The 27,340-nt window shown below is 44.0% G+C and overlaps 1 protein-coding gene across 2 annotated transcripts in view; it reads right to left on the bottom strand.

Moving 5' to 3' along the window:
* The window catches only part of PATL2 (PAT1 homolog 2), an 837,187-nt gene that overhangs the window by 482,948 nt on the left and 326,899 nt on the right, over positions 1–27,340 (bottom strand). For both annotated transcript variants that reach the window (XM_044086703.1, XM_044086702.1), the window contains one exon: positions 20,879–21,017. In XM_044086703.1, coding sequence (XP_043942638.1) covers positions 20,879–21,017 — 139 coding nt within the window. The remainder of the gene's footprint in view (positions 1–20,878; positions 21,018–27,340) is intronic.

The following is a 27,340-nucleotide window of genomic DNA, read 5'->3' as shown; positions in this document are numbered from 1 at the left end:
AAACTTCTAACTTTTTGGGCTTTATTGACTTTCTGCAGTCTGTTCCTTTCATTTATCTTGATGTGTTTGTCCATCTCTATTAAATCACACAATTCTTCTCTTAGATCATTTTCTTCTAAACTGAGGGCAGTCTTTTTCTCTATTTTTTTCTCTATTTTCTGCTGGCATTCTATAGAAAGTTCCAGTGCATCTTCCTGTGTCACATTCTCTTCAGTTTCATCCTGCGCCATCAGTTGCTTTTTCATACTGGAACTTCTTTCACATGCGGCCTTATCTGCAAGGCCATGGAACAAATCATCATGGACCTTATTAACAAAGAAAGAAATCTCCAAATGCTCGACCCCACCCAATCTGGCTTTGTCAAGGGGAGATCATGCCTATTAAACTTGGTGGACTTCAAGACCGTCACCAAAGCCCTAGACAAGGGCAAATCTGTGCACACGGCCTACCTAGACTTAGCTAAGGCCTTTGACACAATCCCCCACTCAGACATCATTGATAAACTCACTCAGTTGGGTATCGACCATATACTGTCAGGTGGGTTGCAAACTAGCTCACTGACATAACTCAGTCAAAATAGGGGACTACACCTCCTCCTCCAGCAGACTCGTGACCAGTGGTGTTCCACAGGGATTGGTTCTGGGACCCCTGCTGTTCAAAATCTAGTTTAGTTTTAGCCTGTACTTTAAAGAAGTAAAGGACTATGGCTGACAAAGTTTGCCAATTACTGCAAACTGGGAGTGACCACTAAAACCTCTAGTGATGTGAACTTCCTGCAAGAAGGTCTTATGCAGACTAAGGACTGGTGTCAAAATCATTGTCTTAAACTTGATGCAAAAAAAAAAAAATCATCCCCTTCTTTCCTGCAAAATATCACATCAATAACAATACCGTAAGCACACAGTCAGTGGTGACATCTGGTCACACAGGTTGACAGCAACCTTAAACTTCATTCATAATGTCTCCACAGTGGTAAGAAGGGTATATTGTTAATCTTGTACAGAAGGGCAGTGCCTCCAGAAAATAAGAGGTTATAACACCCTTGTACTCTTGCCCTCATCAAGGCAATAAGAGTACAACTCTCCCTTCGATTATGTTCCTTTCCAAGCACCTGCAGCAACTGGAATGACCACAAAGGTTCCTTATAAAGGATATTCAGGGTCTTCAAGATCAATCTTGCGTGGATAGACTGAAATCATTGCCACTTTATTCTGTCATACAGACTGTTCAGAAGTGACCTCTGCCTTGCATATACAGCACGCTCTGACCCAGCTTTAATGGAAATGCTGCACAATCGGAAGTCAAGTGGCACATAGGTCACTCGTTCAAAGGGCCTTAACCAGATATGTGATGTCAAAAAAACTTGCCGGAGACAGATTTGTCTCACAGAGGTTGCCCCACCTTTGGAACAAGCTTACTATTTATGTTAAAGCCTCTTGTTGGCCCTATTTAAGCATAAATTGGACGACTGAATGAGTAACCGGAACTTAACCCCAGGGGTTCCACCTGTGTCCATCTTGGACAGGGGCAGTAGGTGCTGATTTTAGTGTCTGCTTGAACCAGACACCCTTGGGAACACGGGTTGAACTTGGAGGACTGTAAGGGCCTTGGGGCCATTAGCCTAGTAACCTCCTAAGAACTCACTGGTCTGTCACTCCACAACACTGACTGAGTTCGAATTGCCATAGTTTCCTGTTCCTTCCCTTGCTTTGCAACTCCAACTGAACGTTTGTACCAAGGCTCTAAAGTGTCTTCATATGGTAACTGATCAGATGTTTTCTGCTCCAATGGTTTCTCCTTAATTTGAGGATCCATTGCACCATCCTGCTGTGATGTTACCAGAGTTAGATTTTCTACACTAAACCCTCCACTTCACAGGTAATCCATAACCTCAACTAATATTTCGATAAATTCTCCATTACAAATCCTCTTTTCGACTTTCTCCGTTTTCTCATTTCCTGTACTGTAAAATTGTCCATGTCAAGATGCCTTTGCTTGCATTTCTCTTTTTAATATCTTGGGGGTTGCCTTTTTATAGAGATTTGGCTTTCTCCTTTACATAAATAGTGCACCATATCATATTTTTCTTATCTCCAGATTTCTTTACACCTTTCAAAATATTCTACATTTTGTTCTTCATATTTTTGCACTTCCTCAGTTGCTTTTTTCCAAATGGCCCGAGGTTTCTCATTCTATATAATGTTTTTCATAAATCTGTTTTAATGAACACAAATTTTTATTTGAAGCTTCTGACCGTTTTTCCTGTGAAAGAATGTTTTCTTCCTCTAATTTCTCTCAAACTTGTACATCTTCTGTCTGGAAATTCTGGGCTTCTTGTACAACAATACATAATTTCTTTATCCTCAATAGTTCACTCTATCTTTATGACTCTTTTTAGGCTCATCAGTCTTTCTGATTTTTGAGGACTACTTCCTTCTACAACAGGGGGGGGGGGCATCCTCCCCCTGGGCCTGGCTCCATTGTAGGAATGTTTCCGTGGCTTGAGGATTCTACACAGTCATTGTTTCCAGTCCTGGCACTATGCACCCACCAGGATTGGGCACTTATCTTAGGTCTTGTGCACCCAGCTATCTATTTTATAACCTATTTCTGTCCATGACAAATGCTGTATAAAATGTAGTCTACATATCAGTGTTGTCTTGGTAGGACTTTGGGAAAAACAGGGTCCACCTTTTGAAGGTGCTCACCAAGACCAGAGAATAAATTCAGTTCCAACAATACTACTTTCCTTTGCTTGCCAATTTAGTCTCTCTATTCAGGCCCCCGACCCTCTCCATAATAATGACAATGTCCATTTTCAATGCCCAAGGACACAGTATACTGAACAGAGCAGTTTGAGCTGCCTGGGGACAAACAGATTTAGGAAAGTCCCCACTGATAGAAAAGCTGTAGGAAGACACCCCTGTTTCGCAGCCACTCATGAGGATCCGTCTTGAATCTGCCCTAAGAATCTGGGGGGGGGGGGGGGTCCGGATTTCAGAGATTATGTAGAAATCTGAGGGCCAAGACAACAGCTTTCATTTCTTTGACATTGAGCGTTCCTTTGCCTTGACCAAATAACTTGCACTTGTGTTCATAGAACAAGTCCACTATGTTAGATTCGAAGCATCTGACATGTCATCTAGGTAAGAGAAGGAACCAAAAATGAGCGTGTGAAACTTTGCTGATCCACCAATGAACTTACGTCTTAAAAGAGGATTGGGAAACTTCAAGGGGTGGCAGCACTGAGCTCAAACAGATTTGAGGTACCACTGAATCTTTCTCATGTGGGGTCAGGCAAAAAGTATTTAGATAGTGAAGCCATGTATCCCAGAGCTCAATACATCTGGGGTCAAGTTCTGAGAAACAGAAGACTAGAAGCAGGCAATGAAACTGAAGCTAGTCTTGTAGGACAAATGAGATAACTGAAATAACAGTCCAGAAAACTACAGTTGTCCAAGAACTTACCATAACAGGAGATTTCCTATCACTGTTGCAGTATTCCGAACCAAAGTTCTCAAATAACCTGGACATCCACCCTGGGTACAAAAGCCAAAACCTGTCTCATGAATTAAGGCCATGGGAGTAAGGGTACATAAAGCAGATACAGGAGTGTAAATGTAGACCATTTCCATGCCAGTAAGCATCCACAGGCCTTAGAAAATAAAATGGTCAGCTTAGAGGGGAAAGGCAAAGGATGATACCCCCTCAATCCAAAAAAAGGGAGAGAGAGAAGGGGGATGGTAGGGTGGGAAAGAACAGCAGCGATTAGCAAAACATCTACTGTCATAAGTTCTTATTAGACTATACTATGTCCTTCCTTAGATCACTGCTGCAGTATGCCCAACTGCTAGGTGATTCCCAAAGTTTATGAAGAGTGGTTGGAAGAGAAACAGAACGGTCCAGTAATCCAAAGAGGACTGACCTGGTAAAGGCAGCTCTGGATTTAGAAAGAGCATTGTAAAGGTATGCAGAGATGGCCAAGTAACCGTTTCTAGGATGGTTCTTAAGTTAACCTACTTGTAAAAGGCTCCAGATAAGGCCACTGCTCTAATAGGATGCGACTTTACTGGAGAAGGTAATATTTTGCCATGTTGGGTGTAGCAAAAGGTAATGTATTTATTAATCCAGATACCAACAACACCACAATTTTGTACACCTCACTTTTCAGCTTCGTTGGCATTTTCTGGGGTAGTTTATAACAGAAGAATGCTAAAGAAGCTGAAAAGTAAAGTGTGTAAAACAGTGGTGTCACCAGTAGTACTGTATGGTATAGAAACCTGAGCGGTTAAAGGCAGAGCAGTTGGAAGTTTGAGGTGATGGAGATGAAGTGCCCAAGATGGATGGTAGGATGCACACTGTGGGAAAGAAAGAAATGAGGACATAAAAGCAGAAGGCAAAGTAGCGCCAATTGCAATCAAGATCAAAGAACAGATTACAGTGGCTAAGGCACATGTGCAGAAAAGCAGAAGAATTTTTTGATGATTTGGGACAAACATGAAAAAGGCAGGAGGAAACAAGGACATCCAAGAAAGAGGTGGATAGACAGAAAGAAGATCTGCAACAGTTAAGCACTAATGTCTAAGAAGGTAGGAGAGTGGCATTGCATAGGCAGAGATGTCAACATTTGACATGACATCCTGACTCCATATAGGAAACAAAATTGGAAAAGGGGGGATTGATTATGATTATCAACAGTCTATTTACAAACTGGGTTCCGTACCATGGAATCCTGGAAAGAGAAAACAGGTGGTCTTATTTGCAGACATCTTTAGTCTTATCCAGGTAGAATCTGAATAGTCTATGCACATCAAGAGTGTGCAGAATCCTCTCTCCCCGGTTTGGTGGTGGAATTAGATGTTCCTGGTTTGGGGGTACTTGTGGGATACCTAAAGAGAAGGAGGGCTGAGCCAAGTAAGGTTGTATCCTTTCTGAATGATGCTGTACCCATTTGTCTGAAGTTACCAGTTCCCAGGTGGCAAGAGGAAGAATGGGAAGGCCAAGGTGGGGGTTGCCGGTGCCCATCACAAGTTGGCAGGTTTGTCCTGAAAGAAATTTTTAGGTCATTTGAAATCAGATTTGGGTCTGTCCTGAATTTCTTTTTGGAACCCCCCCCCTTTTTGTTTTTAAACTAAAGAGGGAATATGCCTTATGATCATGTCTTCGGAATTTAGGAAGTGGGAACAGAAAGATTTATGCTTAAAACATTTCATAATCTTACCTCTCTCATGCAAGCTCTTTAACAGATTTGTAGCTGCAGGAACAAAGAAATTTATTATGCAAAGGAGCATCCAAGTAGCCTGTTCTTGACTACCTCACAGGTAAGGATTGTAGCTGGAGCCAAGAGTACATTCCTGAAACTGAATCTCTATCTGCAGCTCTGCATAAAGTATCATAGCTATACTGGATAAAATAACTCTGCCTCCCAAGTGGCAAGGCAAGTGTGGTTAAGCATACTGTCAGCATCAGGTAAATCTGTTAAAAGCTTGTTCATGCCACTCATAACAGCCAAACAATATTTAGACAGAGGAGTTTGATAGTTTAAATTCTCAAAAAGGAGAGTGTACCAGGGGTGTTCCCTTTTCTTCCCATAGCAAGCTATAGCCCTACTCTCCTTGTCATGGGAAGGAGCATTAGTGGAGGTGAGCAATTTGGTAAGCTTATCAGATTCCATAGAAATTACTGCAGGGTTTGTGGAAAGAAAAAACTTGAGTGTCTTGCTCTTTGTAAAACCTGTTTTAGGAGCACAGAGTTGCAGTTCTCGGTTAAGAAGTAGAGGCAAACATATCCTGCAGATCTCCTAGAACTCAAGGTATTGCCAAAGGTTTAGGAACTCTTGCCTAAAAGGACATGGTACCTTTTTTGCACATCAAACTTGTTTACCTTCCCACAGAAAGTGTTGCATCATTTTTAGTGTCCCTGAAAAAGTACAGTTTTGTACCTACCATAAATGTAGATGTTCGAAGATCCACATTGCTGCAGTCCTTACTTATGGGTAGTCCGCTGTCCTCGGTCGGCCCAAATACCAAAGTATTAGGCTGACGTCGGTCATGGACGCCTAGATCTGACATCAGAGCGTCAGGGTATAAAGGCGCATGACCGACGTCATATCCTCAGTCTTTTCTTGCCCCAGATGTCAGAAGGCCAAACAAGGAAGGCCACAGCCAAAAACAAAATACCTCCCAAAAACATGCCCAACAACAACCATCACCTAAAACATAGCACCAAGTCAAACTACAGTGGGGAAGGAGGGAGGGTAAATTGGACTGCAGCAATGTGGATCTTCGAACATCTACATTTATGGTAGGTACAAAACTGTACTATGTTCTTCATCTCACATTGCTGCAGTCCTTACTTATGGGTAGAATCCCAAAGCAACGGGAAAGGGAGGATGGTAAAAATCATAAAGCACTAGGGGCTGCTAAAATGCCCTGTAAAATTGCAGTGGCAAATCCAGCCCTAGACTTAGAATAAAGAGGAAGGTGGTAATGTTTAGAAAAAGTATGCACTGAACTCCAAGTAGCTGCCTCCAAAATGTCTTTTGTAGCTACCCCCCTTAGAAAGGCCGTAGAAGTAGCAGTAGCCCTAGTGGAATGAGGCCTGATTCCAGCCGGAATCTCCTTACCATGATGGGAATAACAGAAAGAAATACAAAACCCAATCCATTTAGAAATAGTTTGTTTTGAAACAGGTTTACCCTGTGAACCCAAAGCAAAAGAAATAAACAACTGCTGAGACTGTCTGAACTCCTTGATTCTGCTCAAATAATAACGCAACTGCCTGTGAATATCCAAAGTATGCAAAATTTTCTCCCCTTTATTTTGGGGGTTTGCATAAAAAGTAGGCAAATGAATAGTTTGGTTCAAGGCCACACTAGAAACCACTTTAGGCATGAAGGAAGGATTAGTACGCAAAGATACCCTATCCTTATGAAAAATCAGGAAAGGCTCCACTGCCATGAGGGCCTGTAATTCAGAAACCCTTCTTGCAGAGGTAATGGCCAACAAAAAAGCAGTTTTCCATGACAAATACTTTAACTCGGCAGTAGCTGCAGGCTCAAAAGGTTGTAGAGTAAGTTTTTCCAACACAAAATTGAGATCCCAAGCAGGAGTAGGAGCTCTACGTGGGGGTCTTGTATTCTTTGCCCCTCTAAGAAATTGCTTAAACAAAGGATGAGAGAATAAGGAAGGGTCACAATCATAGTGAGCAGAAATGGCTACAGCATGGACCTTTATCGAGGAGAAAGACAAACCCTTGTCCAATAACTCAGTAAGATATTGAAGAGCAACACTTAAATCAGGTTTGGAGACATCAAAGTCCTTTCCTTTGCTCCAAATAAAAATCTCCTCCATTTATCAGCGTAAACTTTCCTGGTACTAGGCCTCCTGGCCTCCAAAATAACATTCAAAACTTGTTGTGGAAGCTGAGACCCTCCAGAGTCTAAAACAGAATATGCCAGGCTGTTAGATGCAGAGACTGAATCTTGACATTGAGGAAGTGATTGCCCTCTTGTGACAAAAGGTGCGGAATTAAAGGCAGAGGCCATGGAGGCTCTCGTACTAAACTCCTCAGTAGTGGGTACCAGTGTTGTCGAGGCCAATCCGGTGCTATCAAAATCATGGTTGGCTTGTCTTGTCTGGCCTTCAAAAGTACCTTGGGAAGAAGAGGCAGAGGTGGAAAGGCATATACATGCAGATTGTTCCAACTGAATGATAGAGCGTCCACCTTCCAAGCTGTGTGATGAAACATTTTTGTGCAAAACTTTGGCAACTGGTAATTTAGTGGAGAAGCGAACAGATCTATGTCTGGAGTTCCCCATAACACTGTCAACTTTTGAAATACATGAGGATCCAATTTCCACTCGTGAGGATCCACTATTTGTCTGCTCAACACATCTGCTAAGGAGTTCTGTGCTCCTGGTAGAAACCTTGCCTGAAGATTGAGGTGTAGATTGAGAGCAGTTTCCCACAAAATCATCGCTTGCCTGCAAAGAGGGTATGAATGGGTTCCCCCTTGCTTGTTGATGTACCACATGACAGTAGTGTTGTCTGTTTGAATCAACACCTGCCCTGGGTGAAGTAAATCTTTGAAAGCCATCCATGCAAACTGGACTGCTAACATTTCCTTCAAGTTGATGTGCAAATGTTGGAGTTTGACAGGCCACGTGTCTTGCACCCACTTTCCATTGAGGTGTGCTCCCCAAGCCTTGTCCGAGGCATCTGTCGTTAGAATCTGACTCGCCTCTGGCCGGGTCACAGAGTCCCTTGTTTAGGTGACATTCCTGAGCCCACCACAAAAACTCCTTCTGAATGCAAGGTATTATCTGAATGACAGTGTCTAGATCTTGGCAGTGCTGAGTCCATACATTTTTGAGATACCATTGAAGCTTCCTCATATGCAATTTGGCATTGGGAAGCACCAGAATACAAGATGCCATGAACCCCAAGGCTTGAAGGACTGTCCTTGCAGTCAGCCTGGACCGTAGAGACATTTGATGGAAATAAAGAGAAAGGCTTCTTTGTTTGTCCGGGGTCAAAAAAGCCATCTGGGAAGCTGTATTCAGTCTCACACCCAGAAAGCACATGTCCTGAGAGGGTACTAGACTGGACTTTGTTTCGTTCACAGAATACCCTAGGCATCTTAACACTGCCATCACATACTGTAGGTGAAGAAGAAGTTCGTCCTTTTCTTGTGCAATAATCAGGCAATCGTCCAAATAAGGATAAATCTGTATTCCTCTTAGTCTGAAAAAGGCTATCACTGGAGCCAGAACCTTTGTGAACACTCTGGGCGCAGTAGATAAGCCAAAGGGCAATGCAGAGAACTGATAATGTAAATTTCCAGCCCAAAAATGCAGGTACCTCCTGCAACTGGGCCTGACAGGAACATGAAGGTAAGCCTCTTTGAGATCCAGAGTAACCATCCAGTGATCTTTTCCCAACAGAGGTAAAAGTTGTTGTAAAGTCAGCATCTTGAACTTTGGAATGTCCAGGTAAGTATTGAGGATAGATAAATCCAAAATTGGTCTCCACGTGTTCCCTTTCTTTGGAACTAGAAACAGGCGAGAATAAAATCCTAGGCCCACTTCTGACAGAGGAACTGGCTGTATAGCTCCTATTTGAAGAAGTAAAGAAATTTGTTTGTGAGCCTCTATCCTTTGCCGAGGAGGGACGTCTGGCATGCCTTTGGAAGGAGGCATGGTATGGAAATAGAACTTGTAACCTTGGTTTATAATGTCCAATACCCATTTGTCCTGGGTGACTAAATGCCAATTTAGTTTGAAAAGAGCCAACTTTCCTCCCAAAGGAGCTGCCAGGCAAGAAGAATCTGGCAGCTGAAAATGCAGGTCATTGGGCCTGTTTACGAAAGGACTGGCCCCTGCCCTCACCAGCAGATTGAGCAGGCGAACACCATTGTCTCGGCCTGAAGGTACTCTGAGCTCTGCCCCTACCACGCCTAGATCTACCCCTAGACTGAGAATCAGAAGAAGGGTACGTCCATCCCTTAGTAGGCCAATTTCTACTAAACTTCGGAGGTTGCACCTGCAAAAAATCTTTAACAGTCTGCATAGACTTAGCCTCGTCTTCCATTTTCTTTAAGACTGACTCCACAGGAGGACCAAACAAAACTTCAGACTGTAAAGGGGCATCCAGAATTCTAGACTTAACATGCTCAGACAAATTCTGATCCTTAAGCCAGGCGTGCCTACGAATAACTGAACCAGTGGCAGCCACCCTAGAAGAAGCCTGTAAAGCATCAAAACCACATTGCAAAGAGTGCTTACCCACCTGTTCAGAAACATGCACTAAATCCTGCAGTTCTTTACACTCTATGCCCTCTGCCAAAGCATCCACTTTAGATCTTAGCTGAGAAAGGAGGAAATTCTGATACTTCAACATATGAAACTGGCAGTTCAAAGCTCTCATTGCTAAAGTAGAAGAGGTATACACCTTCTTACCCCATCTATCCAAAGCTCTAGCTTCCTTATCCAGAGGAACCGGATTCTTAACAACAGAGGCTCTAACACCATTAGGCCCCTGACTAATAGTTTCTGGGTCCGCCCTAGGACTCTTATACAGATATTTATGAGCCTCAGGCACCCTGTAATACCTGTCCGGTTTAACTGGAGCAGGAGGCACAGAATCTGGATTAAGGGAAGCTTCCGAGAAAACATCTGAAACAACATCCAAAACCGGAGGTATAGCTAAGGGTCTATGCTGTGGTAAAAACAAGAACTCCCTAAGTCTCTTCCGTGAATCAGAGTAATCCTGTCCTTCCCACTTAAAATGCTCCCTCATGGAATGCAGAGTTTCTGAAAATGAAAAATCCTCTGGAGGAGAAGCAGAAGGAGTGGAATCCTCTGCATCAGAATTAGAATAAGGAGGGAAATCTTGAATGTCTTCAGCAGAAGACTCTGAATCATCTGAGGCCTGCTCCAAACTTTCCAATTCTGTCTCCATCCTGGGCCTCTTATCAGGAGGGGGCATAGAACCTCTAATTAAAGTAATCAAATACTCTGCCATTTTAAGCATGTGCTTTTTAGGCACAGACCCTGAAGAACCAGAACTGACACCAGAGGAAGGCAAAACAGACCTGCCCTTAGAAGGAGCCTTAGAAACAGCAGCAGAAGGCCTAACCACCTGAGGTATAGAAGGGAGAATAGTAACCTGAGAGGCCCCTTCAGCCTGACCTGCCTCCTGAGAGGCCACATCTTGTAAAATCAAAGTTTCCCCCTGGGACTCAACAGAAACTTCAGCCGGATCCACCTGTTCAGCTGTAGCTTCTAAAGGTCTGGTGTCTGTAACAGACGAATCATCCTGCCTAGGCTTTAAAGATTTGTCTTTGCGCTTCTTAGTAGAAGCAGGCGTCGGAACATCCGACGGCATATTATAATTACACCTCTTGCCAAAGACTAACCTAGCGCAATCTCACCTCCGTTTTATAGTGCGCTTATTAAACCTAGCACAAAACCTACACCCGACTACGTCGTGCTCCGGTCCCAAACAAGGAATACAAAGCGAGTGGTAATCCCTATGCGGTATCTGTTTCCCCACAAGAAATACAATTATTCACTTTTTCTGACATCCGGTAAGTAACTGAGGCAAGAAAAAACAAAAATATTCCCCAACAGGGTACTTAGCCCAACTTGGTATCGGTCTGAAACTCCGAAAAATTTCAGAACGCCGAACGGCACTTGCAACGCTGCTTCTGCATCGGACCATGCGGCAAAAAAGACTGAGGATATGACGTCGGTCATGCGCCTTTATACCCTGACGCTCTGATGTCAGATCTAGGCGCCCATGACCGACGTCAGCCTAATACTTTGGTATTCGGGCCGACAGAGGACAGCGGACTACCCATAAGTAAGGACTGCAGCAATGTGAGATGAAGAACATCCTGCTCTTCCAAAGGAGAGTCAAATCCTTCTCAGACTCCAACCCCACAGGGTGATTAATCAGAGGAGAGAAGGCTAACAAATTTACTTCAGGGTTTGACTTCTCTTCAGATGACTCCCTCTTGTCTCGATATAACCAGCCAAGGCTCTCCCCTTCACATTCTAAATGGACATCTGATAGGTTAAGCAGGATGTGCTAAAAAGGCTGCACCTTAAGCAACTTCCAATGGAGTCATAACAGCAGGAGCAGCTACTAAAAACAGGCAGTCTGACGCCTGATGAAGTGTCACAGCAGAGATGTCCAGCTCAGACTGGACAACAGAAGCTTCAGCTTTTGATTTAAGCTTCTCTGGCTGCATAAGGACATCAGATAGGGAGGATTCAGAATTCATACTACCATGAGAGAGTTCCTTCAGAATGCAATTCAAGAAAAATGAGAGAAAAGTTAAGCAACTTTTAAGGGATTTTGACACAAAAGACTGGCAATCAAAGTACAGTTGTGTACACTTACCATAAATGTAGATGTTTGAGTGTATTCACTGTTGCAGTCATTACATTTGGGTGATCCTGCTGGAGTCGGCTGCTTCTTTTATACCCCTGACGACCTGACATCAGGGAAGGGAGCGACTGCAGCCGACGCAGGATCCAAGACTTTGGAATTCAGGCCGACTGAGGGCAACATGCCAGCTGGCGAAGAAAGTTCAGAGACTTTCACATCAGTATATCCCATATGTGCTGCTTTGCATTCTCACATTTGAGGGATAAGGACATACACTGCAAGAGGAAGACATCCAGTCAGCATGCCAAAGCTTGGGTATGTGGTATCCTTGACAGGATGCTTCTGATAAGTAAACACTGCAATGACAGGGATAGAACATCCCAGTTTTCTTTTCGTAGTAGATACCTGGGTAGAGTGTTTGCCTGGACCCAGCCATAAAAAAACACAGATTCCACGAGACCCACAGCAGCAGAGGCCAGGGCAAGCAAGTCTAATACTAGGCGGGTCATTAGCTGAAGCAGGGCAGGCCTCAGGCAAGTGGCTTCAACCTGGATCTGGTCTCCCAGGATCTCCTTGCAAATAATGATGCAAGGGAGAGAGCCCTCCCCCAGTAACCAAGATAAGGGCACTAGAAGTTGATGTATGCCTAGCAGCTCCAGACCAGTCTGACATCCTGGTAAACTCTGCTTGAGTGGATGTAGACAGTGCCGACACGGCAGCTTCCACAGGGATCTTGCCAAAGGTCTCAGAACACGTAATCAAAAGCAACTGCAAAGGCGCCTCTACTTGAACAAATCTGAGCCTGGGAGAGCTATAAGAGCTGGAATACAGCATCTGCATCTAACTACTTACTCTTTTGGGCGCGTATTCCTCTTACATGGGAGATGTGCTAAGGCACCATGCATGGGACTAGAGACAAAGGAAGGGAAACTAGAGAGACACTGAAGTCCAGAATTCCATGCAGGAGAGGTCTAGAAAAAAAAAGTCCTAGGCGTGTGGGGGGGGGGGTCTTGTAGTGCTTAGTAAAGATGGCTGCTTCTAATAACTAGACATGCGAAAGCCACACACACACGCTTTCCATGCACTTTTACAGAGACTGCTCTAAAGTTACAATAAGACCTCTGGAGACATCTGGGAACACAGCACTCTGAACCATGGCAAAACAGAGTGGGCACTGGTGGGGGATGTTTTCCACCCAACAAATACATATTTGACTAAAGGCTATTACTGCAACAGTGAAGCACAATGAACTTCTTCAGTGTGTGCGCAAAAAGTTTAAGGCGAGAATTACAAAGGTTTACATCATCACCCCTAGCATACTATGAATCTTACTTTGTTAGAAAACAGATTCCTCGTCAGAGCCACAGTAGATGTCCTTCCATATCACTGTTGCAGTATTCATAATACAAGGGACCTCCTGCCAAGGACAGCCCAATGACTGGCCAGTATACCAAAGCCTTTATCTACAGGCATGTCAAATGTAAGCTCCCCGTGCAAGGTGGAGGGCATAAAGGTGGCATACAAACACACAAACGTCAAAACTTTTGTCGCCAGTCTGAACATCTTTCTCTCTCTTCTGCGTTACCAGGACATTTTTCAGACAATTAACTCCAGTGGTGCACATCTGATTTTAGTGCTATTCATGTAATTCAGAAAGGTAAAATGTATTACCCCATAAAGATAAACATGACCAGTATCCCTCGTCTGGGTGCTTCCCACAATCCCACAGTGCTCCACGTCCCAGCCATTTGTCCCAAAGAACCTACGCAGTTGCTTCTCCTTGTCTATTTACCTTGAAAACCAAGGGTCCAACCCTCTCAGGGTTTTTCATGTGAATGTCCCTCAAAAAAAGAAATAAAACCAAGCATATTTCCCCTGCAGTTGAGGATCCCCAGTGAAAATTGCAAGACTACTCCGTTAAGTGCTTTAAGGGATCTAAAGCCTCAAGGGGTCTCTCTTCCTGCCTCTCCCTGCTCTTCCACTCCTCAAACAGCCCATGGAAACACGATTCCTCTGACAAAGATTAGGATTTGGGGGAAAAGTCATTAGCCTACTCTTCTCGGATACCTTCCACCTTGGACTATAGCTCAGAGGAAAAGGATTCTATTAGTAAAGATTCCCCTTTAAGGGCACTATTTCCCATATGATGGGATTCTTAGACTGCTCTAAGGTTTCTGATATCCAAAAGTATTATGAGCTCCTTCTTGGAGTCTCCCAAGCATTCTGCAGTTCTTTCAGTCCTGGCTACCCTTCTGGACACCTTTTTAGCAGCTTCTGTAGGCTGATTCTTAGCCCTAGCTCCCAAGAAACCCAACAGATTTTATAAGGTGCCTGACTATTAAGTCTTTATAGCATTTCCTCTGACAAACCCTCCAAGCTCTTGTCCTCCACCAAGCTGCTTCCTTCAAATAAGGTTGGTAGGGCCATGGAAAGGCTGGGCAAAACAGTCTATACTGCTGCCACTCTGTCTTTTAGGGCTATTATCTGCTAGACTCGTATGGACCAGGTGTGTTTTAGCCTTCCTTTCTCAAGTTTCCCAGGTTATTTGTGATCTTCCCGATTCTGAGGAGAAGGCTTCGTCTCTTTCCTTGTTGGGTTCTGCCTCTTAAATTGCCCAACACTAATAAACGTAGTTATGATGCAGCTGATGCCCCACTACTTTAATAAACGTAGCTTCCAAATCTGCTTTGGTTCACAGACAGGTCTTGCCCTCCACCCCAAGAGTAAAAAAAAAAAAAAAGTGTTCTAGACCTGTACCTCCTAAATCTACACAGACCCCTCTATCCCAGAAATGCTCTTTTCAAGACAAGCCAGGTTTGTAAGTCTCTCCCTCCCTTTCTGGGCATCCCTCAACCTCCTTGGGAACAGTTTCCTTTCTTCCCAGAGGTGCTTCATTCTCTATCGACCCAAGGCACCATTCAAGCTGTGTCCCCTGCCCAAGAAATTAGTTTTTTTTTTATTCCAGAATGTTTCCAGTTCCCAGGAAGAAGGGCACGCAGAGACCAGCTCTGGTCTTTCTCAAGGTCCCTTCCTTTCGGATGTTTTCTTCAAAACTATTTCCTCTTCTTCCCCGGGCTTTTCTGGTCTGTCTGAATCTCAAGGAATGCAAACCTTGATATCCCCCATCCATCCTGTTTTCAGCAATTTTGTATTTCTCTATTTCTGCATTGCATTTTCAGTTCTCTGCTTTGCCCTCTGGCCTCTCTACTGCCCCAAGAGTACTCCCAAATGCCACCTTCCTGTCAGTGCTTTTTGCAGAATGAGAGGGGGTTCAGATATTTCCTTATATGGATTATCTTCTCATTTAGGTTTCATCCCCCAAAGCTCTACCTTAGGATCTCCAACTCATTATTTCGCTGCTGCAACACCTTCACAGGATCAGGTTTCCCTTGGTGGCAGGATCCAGACCACCCCCATGCTGGCTTTCTGCCTGCCCAAAGGCCCCGTCTCAGATTGCCTTTTTCCATTCTCTCTGTGCTGCAGGTTTTGGGGTTCATTCAACACCTTCACAGGATCAGGTTTCCCTTGGTTGCAGGATCCAGACCATCCCCATGCTGGCTTTCTGCCTGCCCCAAGGCCCAGTCTCAGATTGCCTTTTTCCATTCTCTTCTTCATCCAGATTCAGTCACAGACAGTCTTTCTCAGAGTCCTTAGGTTCATGGCTTCCACCATTTTCATAAGGAAGCTTCAGTAGTACCTCAAGTCAGTGTACCTTCAGCATTGTGATCCTTTGGACTTTCCGGTTTCCTTTCTTCCTCGTCTCAATCTCAAGCTTCAGTGGTGGATTCATTAACTTTCTATGAACCCGGGGCTTCCTTTACAGTCTCAGCTCAAGAGTGCTTTACAGATGCCTCAGACAGGGGATATCCTTTAGCTTTCTCAAGGTTGAGGATCTTCGGTGTCTTCAGTAGTCAAACCACGTCACCATCAAAGAGAAGTGAGGCGAGGAGAGAGAGGCGAGTGCTCCATTTCATGCTCTTCATGCTTTTCATACTCTCATTCTGACCCCTCAAACGTTTCCACAGACGTCACCACAGTGATGAGCCATGTCAACAAGAGGGTAACAAGACCCCTCAAACGTTTCCACAGACAATCCACCAAAGTCACTTGTGGAGGAAATAAGGCACCAAAATCTTCTTTTCTAATATTTTAATAGTCCACAGCACCACTCCAACCAGGAACACAGCAAAATTCAAAGCTCATAAACGCCAGATCTCACCACTGCGTTTTCGTTTAGATCACTTCTTCGGATGTAACTGAGTACATACTGAGCTTTCTGTTCACCCCTGTAAACCCCTGGGCTGAATGATTGCCTTTCTATTGCTCCAGTTTTAAAAATGAGCAGCTAAGCTCTAATTATTTCTTTATTTTTTCATTGACTGTATTGTAATATCATGAATTTGTACATTATTATTACTTTTATAATATGTTTTTATGCACTTTATAGGATAAACATGATTATAAATATTTATTTAAGTCTAAGTCTATATGAATTGTTCAGGCTGTTAAAGTACCACTAGGTGTGTGTGTGTGTGTGTGTATATGTATATATATATATGTATATATATATATATATATATATATATAGATATATATATATATATATAGATATATATATATATATGTGTATATATATATATATATATATATATATATAAAAGCATTTCTCATTTTAGTCAGCAGATGGCACTGTGATTAGGGAATATGTAGTCATACTATCTTATTTCCATTTTTAAATAATTATTTTTAAGTTTAGGATATATGTTAAAGTTTTTTACATATATATTTAATTGTTTACAAGTATCATATAATAAAATTTTTTTTTTAGTGATTAAGTAACTGCTATAGAATATGGTTAAGCATGTTTTTTTACTTTAGGTTGCTTATTTGAGCCTTTTTAATTGTCTAATTATATAATTGATTGTTTAATTACTTAATTATGGTGATTTGTGTATTTATGGTGAACAGAAAGCTCAGTATGTACTCATTACATCCGAAGAAGTGATCTAAACGAAAACGCAGTGGTGAGATCTGGCGTTTATGAGCTTTGAATTTTGCTGTGTTCCTGGTTGGAGTGTTGGAGTGGTGCTGTGGACTATTAAAATATTAGAAAAGAAGATTTTGGTGCCTTATTTCCTCCACAAGTGACTTTGTTTGGTGGAGTGTTGCTTTCTGTACTTGTCTCCATTTTTCCGTTTTGTTTCCACAGACAATACCACAGTGATGAGCCATGTCAACAAGTGGGTAACAAGATCCCTCAAACGTTTCCACAGACAGTACCACAGTGGTGAGCTATGTCAAGAAGCAAGTGGGTAACAATATCCCTCAAACGTTTCCACAGACAGTACCACAGTGGTGAGCTATGTCAAGAAGCAAGTGGGTAACAATATCCCTCAAACGTTTCCACAGAGAATACCACAGTGGTGCGCTATCAACAAGTGGGTAACAAGATCCCTCAAATGTTTCCACAGACAATACCACAGTGATGAGCCATGTCAACAAGCAAGCAAAATCCCTCATACGTTTCCACAGACAACACCACAGTGATGAGCTATGTGAACAAGTGGGTAACAAGATCCCTCAAACGTTTCCACAGACAGTACCACAGTGGTGAGCTATGTCAACAAGCAAGTGGGTAACAAGATCCCACCTCCTTTGCAGGCTAGCTCTTCAGGTCCAGGATCCAGCCATCCAGTATCAGATGACTCTTCAGGCAGTTTACATTTCCTCAGAGTACAACTCCAACATAGACTCTGAGCAAGTCCCGCACACAAGCTCATGAATGGATGCTTCACACAGATATGTTTCTGGACATAGTCCATCCGTGGGGTATTCCTCTTGTAGATCTTTTTGCCTCCCCTCTGACCAGACAACTTCCTGTATTCTGTTCCAGAGCCCCAAGTGGAAAGTGGATACCCAGTCCCTGCATTTGAAGGGGATCTTCCTGTACACCTTCCTTTGCTTCTGAAGGTCTTGACCAATATCAGGCAGGATTCCCCCAAAATCTTGCTAGTGACTTGCTTTTGAACCAGACACCATTGGCCCCCCCTTCTTTCTCTTTTGGCCAGAGAATCACCATGTTACCTCACCAGGTGGACCTTTTCACACAAGGCAAAGGGTCATCCTCACTTATCTACTCTGACTGACACTGGGGGGTGATAGAAAAGCGGTGCCTAAAAGGGATCAAACCCTAAGGACATGCTTCAGGTCCTGCAGGAGGCTAGGAATCCCACTACCAGAAACTCTTACTTGTCCAAATGAAGAGATTTTCTGACCAGTGGCTTATCTGTGCAGGCTCCTATGGGTATCTCTTATTTGTGCATCGGTTCCATGGTGAGTCAAAGCTCACTTATCAGCAATTTCTGCCTGTCTGCCCTTAGCTCCTCCTTGGACCTCTAGATTTGAGGTCAAACAATTTCTTAAAAGGCGTCCTTCATATCAGGCTTCCCAGGAAGCCAATTTCACCTTTCTTTGACCTCAACTTTGTTCTTGAAAAACTGACCCAGGCTCTTTTTCAGCCTGCTGCTTCAGCTTCTTTACAGCATTGTTCTTGGGAAAACTGTTCTTTTAGCCCTCACTTAGCTAAGAGTGTCTGAGCTTCAGGCTAACATGGCTGCTCCTCCCCTTTTAGTTTTTCAGAGAGACATGGTGCCTCTTCATACTATTCCTTTTATCCCCAAGGTGGGTCAATCGGTCCCATTCATCTTCCTTCCTTTTCTCCTTCTCCAGTGTCTGCCAATGAGGACGTTCTTCACACCTTGATTTGCACAGGCAGCTCAGATATTATTTATATAAACTAAAAGTTATTCACAAAGTTGAGCAGATTTTTATTCTTCATTGCAGGTCTTTGGGTTTAGCGGTTTCTAAACAGACCACTTTTAAAGCCATTTCTATTTGTTATTAGTTTCCTGTTCAGAAAAGGCTCACTTTACTAGAGTCGTGCTTCCTCTGGTGCCGTTTCCAAGGGGCTGGATACCACTTGCATAATTGCGACTGCCCTTTGGTCTCCTGTCCATACCTTTGTACACATCCTTGCAGCTACTCTGTGGTCTTCTGTCCATACCTTTACGCATCCCTGCGGCTACTCTTTGGTCTTCTGTCCATACCTTTAATGAGCATTAAGTTTAGGGCTATCCTACATGGGTTTCTTGTGGGGTCTTCAGAGATATCCTCCTCCCAGGTTTCCTCTTGAGTTTTTGTACTCCCACTTACATTAGTAATACTGCAACAGTGACACGGAAAGACAGCACAGTTATGTAAAATCTTACCTTAAACCATAAATGTCCTTCTCTTCAGTGTAACAGCATTCACTCTCTCCCTCCTGACCCCTCTGTTCTAGGCGGTTCTCCTTACCTTCCAGGCCAAAGGGTTCATCTCTCCCTCATCTCCTTCTGGATGCACATATTCCTCCATGTCCCTAGGGATGTATGTCACCTTTATGCCCTATATGGAGAGCATAAGTGCTATGTAAAGTGTCTGTAGATACTAAAGGCTTTGGTATACTGGCAGGTCATTGGGCTATCCTTGGCAGGAGGTCTTGTATTAAGAATACTACAACAGTGAACAGAACATCTACTGTTACAGTAAGATTTTACACAACTTACTTTCCCTTCTTGGCATTCATGGACACCACTGACTCACAACAGGGTTCCTACACAAGTACTTCAGGAACTCACCCTGTAAAAAATGGTCAGGCTTCCTGTGAGTAGGTGGTTCAGAATCTCGACATCAAAGATGCATTAATAAATTCAATGGACAGAGGTTGTATTCGGCCCAGGAACTCCATTAACTTTCCACAGTCTATGATTATTAGTATTTTCAGAATTCGATTCTGAGATCTAGCAAACAGACAACTAAAAGTTACACCAAGAATGCTACTGAAGTACATTTCTAAATTTACACCAACCATGCTACTAAAGTACATTTCTCGAAATAGGGGAAAATTCCCCCCTCCCAAAGGGACTTCATTACCTAATCTAAAATCCATGCTAAATGTCAGACTGACGATGCTTCAGACCAGCTACCCAAGAACATGCACGGTACACCCAAGTTCAGTTTTCTGGAGTTTGCCTTTAATGCATTCGTCTTACAGTTGGACTAATTTTGTCAGGATTACAGATTCCCCAATCCCCAAACCTATACAAATAATATTCAGTTTTACTACAGTAACAGTTAATTAAGCTTGCTGTTACACCTTTAAAGGTTTCTGCACCTCTGCTGGTGGGGGCAGCACCCTCTCACACCTGTTACTTGTATATGCCAATACTGGAATTACTGTCCCTCAGAACAGGGTGAGAATGGAAGACACCCAAAAGGTGGCTTATACTTTCAACATTTTAACTGGTACAGTCTCACCATCCCAAGGTTCACAACGGCCGTCTCTGGAATTACAAAATGAACCTCTTATCTTCATTAAAACATTTTAACACCTACAGACTGGCACCTGCTCCTCTCTGCTTGCCCACTGTCTGACTTTCTCAAACTGCATCTATATGCCCCATGCCTTCTATGTAGTCAGTTTTGCACTTAGTTACACACTACTTTGAGTCATCTGCACTGGATAAGAGCTGCACAGTGTACTCTGTCAATGAAAAGTTGCCGTTATGAAATTGCAGACCAAAGTTCCTTCATAAGCCAGCAGACAACTGCTGTGTCCTGCTAGTCACCAACAACTAGTACTATTCAAACAAACAGTGAAAGCACACCTAAAACAAAGTGCAGTGAGCCCTACGTGGGAAAAGGTAAGGTTTTCCAAGTTCTGTGTCAGTGGCATTTATGTTCTATGAGCGCAATAAAGGATTATACTAACCCAGCACCAAAGTACAGACCAAAACTCCATGTTTAAACATGGATTGCAGAATTAAAATAAAACATACCTCCAATACACAAACACTGAGCTGGTAGTAAACATTGAGAGAGTACTCACCTACACACACTGCCCTGGCAATAAGAACTGCAGAGTATTCTGACCTACACATACTAACCTGGTAGTAGTAATCGTCCAAGTGAGGATTCTCACTCTGCAGCTGGATCATCTGCACTTTGATCACCCACTCCTTCTCTTTCGGAGTCATCAGATTGACGTAAGGATCAAACTGAATGTCACGCATTTTACGTGGTGCACTGCAGAGCGATTAAAAACAGCAAAATTAAAAGGACAATGAGAATCAACATTTATGTGCAATCACCAAGTACAATATAAAACTATTAGCTATGCAATAGCGTCGGTTCAATTCCAAACCACAAAACCACTGGACAATGAGAATCAACATTTATCTGCAATCACCAAATACAATATAAAACTATTAGCTATGCAATAGCGTCGGTTCAAATCCAAACCACAAAACCACTGGACAATGAGAATCAACATTTATGTGCAATCACCAAGTACAATATAAAAAGATTAGCTATGCAATAGCGTCGGTTCAAATCCAAACCACAAAACCACTGGACAATGAGAATAAACATTTATGTGCAATCACCAAGTACAATATAAAACGATTAGCTATGCAATAGCGTTGGTTCAAATCCAAACCACTGGACAATGAGAATCAACATGTATCTGCAATCACCAAGTACAATATAAAAAGATTAGCTATGCAATAGCGTCGGTTCAAATCCAAACCACTGGACAATGAGAATCAACATTTATGTGCAATCACCAAGTACAATATAAAAAGATTAGCTATGCAATAGCGTCTGTTCAAACCCAAACCACAAAACCACTGAGTATACCAACCTTTGCTGGGGAGGAGGGTGCAGGTGAACTGCAGTAAACAAAATCCCCCACACTCCATGCATTAGCAGACTAGGCCATTCAGCTCTGAAATGTACTACATACAGAGTTTTTAACTAACTGAGCTCCTACATCATCATCTACTACAGCTCTGCTGACAAAAGCTACTACTGCACAGAAGAACTGTGTAAGGAACTTAAATTTTGAGCAAATTACTGTTGTGAAAATACAGACTTCTAGGACTTCTGCAACAGAAGCTTAGAGCCCCCTGCCCCTTCAGGCCAGAGGGAGGAGACCAGTATCCCTGGCATATCATCATTCTCCCAGTAGTAAACTGCTATCTGCCCATACCACCCCAGGGTCTTTCTTGACTCAAAAACAGACTAGGAAAGCCTCTCACACAGACTCCTGGGCAAAGTCTCGACCTGAGATATGATCCTCCATAACATCCTCCTGATAGAGAACTCAAAGTAGTCAAAAGACCTTGGAAATCTGGGCTCTCCTTCAACCTATACAGTCCTAAAAAGCCCTGTGAAAGGGATACATGTAAACTCTGTGGGGAAGTGATAAGCAGACAGCTGTATGAACTGGTTTAAAGGGAAAATTCTGCTAATACTTAAAGCACAAAGACAGTCTGCCTGCAGACCAATTTGTCTTTATGGAATACCAAACTGCTACCTGCAAGTGTATGTAATTCTCAAATCCTCCTGGCTGATATGATGGCCAGTTTCCATGTCACAAATTTAAGGGATGATGTTGCTGGTTCAAAGGATGGCTGTGCGAGTTTTTTCAACATAAATTTCAGGTCATATGGAATTGCAACTTTTCTAGGTTGTCTCGGATGTAGAATCATCCTTAAAATTTATGACCAGTAGTGAGGGGTGGACTATAAGCATACAGGCTAAGAATATGTACACTAGTCCTGTACTATTTAGAATCTAAGACCAAGGTCAAATTCACTGTCTTTGACTCCTTTGCCCCTACTGCCACGTCCGTCTCCTCCCTCAAACTTTCAGCTCATACTCAGTACCTTCTATATTTTAGCTCAATTTCACTAGTTTTCTCATCTCGATATCAGTTAAAAATAAACACACAACCTGCATATTCCTCACCTCCTGTCTGCTTTCTACTCCTATTTCCCACACTACCTCGCTCATATTTTTCCTATACATAAATGTAAAACTGTAAATTCAAAACCAGACTATGCATGCCAATTTCTCATGTATTTACATGTAATAAATGAAAGTTACTTACCATAGTGGTGGATTCCTTCATCCCAGTTTGTCTGATAGGATACGTGGGTCCGAGCCACCGCTCTAATCCAATCCAACAAAGTTACATACTCAACATAATGTTCCATCAGAGTTGTTGCCCTTCATTTGTCTTCAACCCTTGGGAATGCATATCTGGCACGGATCAGACTTTGCTGCATTTCTACAGCATCTGAGCCGAGCTCAGAGCTCCTCCCCTACCCATAATGCCCCCATTTCCTTCCTCCCTTCAGAGTGAGTTTGCTGCCCCCCCCCCCCCATAGCAACCAAACCTGACACTTTCTCCCTGACATCAAAACTGAGTGCAACAGGAACAACAGATTATACCAAAGAGATGGTCATGTCTTATCCAGCCAGACCACCACACAGCCTATATGAGACAGGGGGAAGGAGGGATGGTTGAAGACAAAGAGCAACAACTCAGATAAAACACAATGGAGAGTACATAACTTCGTTATCTGAAGTTGTTGTCTTAATTTGGTCTTCAACCTGAGTCCCCAGTTACCAAACACTTGAGAGGCCCTCATGGAAGGATATTCCATAACACGGCAGAGCCAATGAATGCCCTGCTTATGGAGAGAAGATCTAATCTGTAATGAGAGATGAAAGTATGTGAAGATGCCCAGGTAGCCGCAGAGCAAGTCATCCAAGGAAGCTTTGGACCAAAAGGTGGCTGAAGTAGCCACAGACCTAGTAGAATGCACCTTAACATGACCTGGCAGAGGCACTCCCTTTGCTGAATACGCCAAGAGTATACACTGAGAAATCCAATGAGCAATGGTGACCTTAGATGCAGGCTTCCCTAAAAAGGGCTTAGAATAGGAAACAAAAAGTTGCAGACTTGCCAAAGGCCTTTGTTCTGTGCAAGTAAAATCTTAATAGTCTATGAACATCCAAGCAGGTAAAATTCATACTCCCCTTTATTTTGAAAGTTCGGAAAGGAGACAGGGAGGTTGATAACCTGATTGAGGTTTTGATTCTGAAGCCACTTTAGATAAAAGGGAAGGATTAGTGCACGTAGAACCTCTGTTTTTATCGAAAATCATGTAAGGCGGCTTAATCAATAAGACCTGAAGCTCCGACACCCTTTTGGCTGAAGTAATAGCAATCAGAAAGGCCGTCTTCCAAGACAGGAATTGTAGATCCACTGAAGCAGTGGGTTCAAAAGGGGAAGAAACCAAGGCTTGAAGGACAAGGAGGCGTAGGATCCTTTAATCAGTGGCCTAAGAAAAAATGTACCCTTCAAAAAGGCTTTGCAGAACTTAGAAGCTAGAGAAGCTGAATTATCCCCTATGCGGAAGTTAGAAATAGCTGCCAATTGAAGATTAACTGTAGAGAAACTGGCACTTAGCTGGAAAATGCTTGCCAGAAACTCCAACCGGAGCAGTGAAAGGATCCAAATCCCACTGAGCTGTCCAAATGGAGAAACACTTCTATTTACTGGAATAAGTCTTCCTCGTGGAAGATCTATGAGCCTCTACCAGAATCTACTTAACTGGATATAAGCCGGGAGTCCTAACTATCATGAGAACTGGAGCAGCCAAGTGGTGAGCTTCAGACTGGACAAATCTTGATGTGGGATCCCTGAGGGATGCAAAATCAGATCCGGAAACAGATCCAACATCCAGGGAGGACACTACATAAGACCACAGAGAAGGGAACCATACTTGGCAAGGCCAGAAGGGGGCAATGAAGATGACTGAGCTCCCCAGCCATCGTGTTTTCTGGATGAATTTTGAGATCATGGGAAGAGGAGGATAAGCATAGAGAAGACCAGAGGGCCAAGCATGAACTAAAGCATCTCTTGGGGGCTCCCCCCAGAGGAGGGTTCAGAGTGAAAAACTCACTGAACTTAGCGCTGGAAAGAGAGGCAAAGAACTCGCTGGAAGGCTAACCCCACTTTAGAAAGATCTGCTTCGCTACTGAAGGATTCAGAGACCACTCGTAAGACATCAGGACAGACCTGCTTAGCCTGTCCGCTAGAATGTTGGACCTCCCTGGAATGTGTGCTGCCACCAGAAAACAGCCAGTGGAGATGGCCCACTCCCACAATCTCATGGCTTTGTGGCAAAGGGGATAAGACCTGGTCCCCATCCCCCCCGTTTGTTGATGTACCAGACAACATTTGGTCGGTCTGGATGGCAATTGTCCCTAGGGGAAGATGGGTCTGAAGAGCTTGCAAAGCCAATAGCATCACCCTCATCTCCAGGATGTTTATATTGCAACTGGGTCTCCAGGAAGACCGTATGCCTTGAACTGTTCTTCCCAAGCAAAGCACACCCCACCCGAGCAGGGAGAGGTCAGAGGGATGGGGAGAATAAATAGACGACCGCAAAGATGATCTAGGGACTGAATCCACCAAAGAGGAGAGTCTGCATTCCCAGGATAGACAAATAGGATGCGACTGTGGTAGATCCAGAAAGGACCACTGGACTGCCAGAGTCCATTGCAGCACCCTCATATGTAACAGAGCTGTGGGGACGAGGGTGATCGTGGCCGCCATGGACCTAAACACCCTTAAAACCAACTATGCAGGAGGAGATGAACTTGAAGAATGTATAAGACGTGCTGTTTGAGGGAGTGAAGTCTTTCGGGTGTCAGGAAGATCTTGGTCTGAATGGTGTCCAAGCGGGCCCCAATAAAATCTCAAACTTGAACCAGTTGTAAACTAAATTTGTTGAGATTGATGGTGATGCCCAGCTGGTGGGCAGTTCAGACGAGAAAGTCCCAGGCTTGGCAGAGTCTATGCCTGGAGGGGGCAGAGGGGAGTCAATCGTCCAGACCTGGAAGCCCTACAGCCACAGGTGAGCTGCTACCACCACCACTTCACCCTGGGGGCTGTGGTGAGACCAAAGAGTAGTGATCTGAATTGGTAATGACTGGCCCCCAGCCGGAAGCAGAGAAACCTCAGAGCATCTGTCCATTTTGATGTGATAGTAGACCTTTAAGATGCGTACTAAGTGCACCCAGTCATTTTCCTGCAAAAGGGACAGATTATAGTGCGACCATCAGGAATTATATCTCGGCAAATGACAGATTCAGGGTAGAGAGATCCAGAAATAGCCTCAAGTCCATTTTCTTTGGCACCAAAAAGAATCTGGAATAAATTCCTAATCTTGACTGGTCTGGGGGAATGGGCTGGATGACTCGTTTTTCTAGCAGCTTGGAAGTAGTTTCTAGTGTTGCTGCCTCCCTTTGCGTGGGTGGAAAGTCCGGGAGGAACACGGCCAGGTTTGACCTTTGAAAGAAGGGGACTGAATATCCACTGGATAGGATTTGCAACACCCACTGATAATCTGTAATGGATTCACAGGCCGATAAGAGTCAACCCCCAACTGCCTCCAGAGACGAGCAGCCGGGCAGTCATTTAGGGCTGTTGTACGGGCCTGTCCAGGAACGGATCCAGAGACTCTGGATTCCTCGGGCCCCCTCTGCTGCAAGAGCAGCGTCTGTCAAATTCCCCACTGCCTCTGGTGGAAGGCGAGTCCCAGGTGCCCTGGGAATAACAGCGAAACTTCTGGAACCACATCATCTTTGCCCCCGCCGATTCCTGAAGGACTGTTGAGGGGTTGAGAAGCAGATACCAACAGCAGAGTCTTCCTGTCCTTCTCGCTCTGCATCAGGTCACGTACCATCTTTCCCATAAGTGTGGATCATCATACAAGGCATTCGTAAAGGATGCCTTGAAGGGCTCTGAAGATAGAAAGCCGGAGCTAGGTGTGATGCCCGTTGGCAATGCCTGCCCCAGCAGCTCTAGCAGCACTCTCTGTAGCACGAGAGAGAAGCCGCATATAGATATTGGCAATGGAAATGAGGGTGGCCATTCTGGAGGAGAAAACCTTATCCTCCGCCGACATGGACCTTGGGCTAGACTCTGTGACCTTCACTAGGTCTCGCTGAAGCCTAATAGTGTGTGCCATATAGTTCAGCGAACGCACAGTGAATGTGGCTGAAGCACAGGCCCACTTCCCAAAATGGTCCAACGTCCTGGACTCTCGGTCCAGCGGGTGAACCGTGGAGCTCTCCTGTGCGAGAGCTTTCACCATGGCATCGACAGGGAAGGTCCATTTGACCAATGTGGCTTTGTCTGTGTGGGCGCAGAGTACCTTAATGGGTACTTTGGAATAGGCTCCACCATGTCAAGCTCCTTCCATGCCGAAGATGTCACAAGATCCACGAGAGGATCTGCAGGGGGGGGGTCCAGGAAGTAGAGGGTCCTGCGCCAAATGCCTCCAGGAACACAGACTTGTCAGGGTTGGGTTTTGGGACGGACTGTCACAGGATCTCCATGAAGTCTCCAAATGAGATCTACACCAGGGGTGGTCGGGGGGAACCCTCCCCTTCCTCCAAGTCAGTGTCTTCCATGAAAGACTCCAGCAGGCAGTCTATGTGCCTCCTTTTACATGTATGCTTTCAATGAACCTCCTCGGGGGGGGGGG

The sequence above is a fragment of the Protopterus annectens genome, chromosome 10.part0 (assembly GCF_019279795.1).
Source record: "Protopterus annectens isolate FY-2018-M chromosome 10.part0, PAN1.0, whole genome shotgun sequence".
NCBI classification, from domain to species: Eukaryota; Metazoa; Chordata; order Ceratodontiformes; family Protopteridae; genus Protopterus; species Protopterus annectens.
This window is presented reverse-complemented; position numbering and strand designations above follow the sequence as displayed.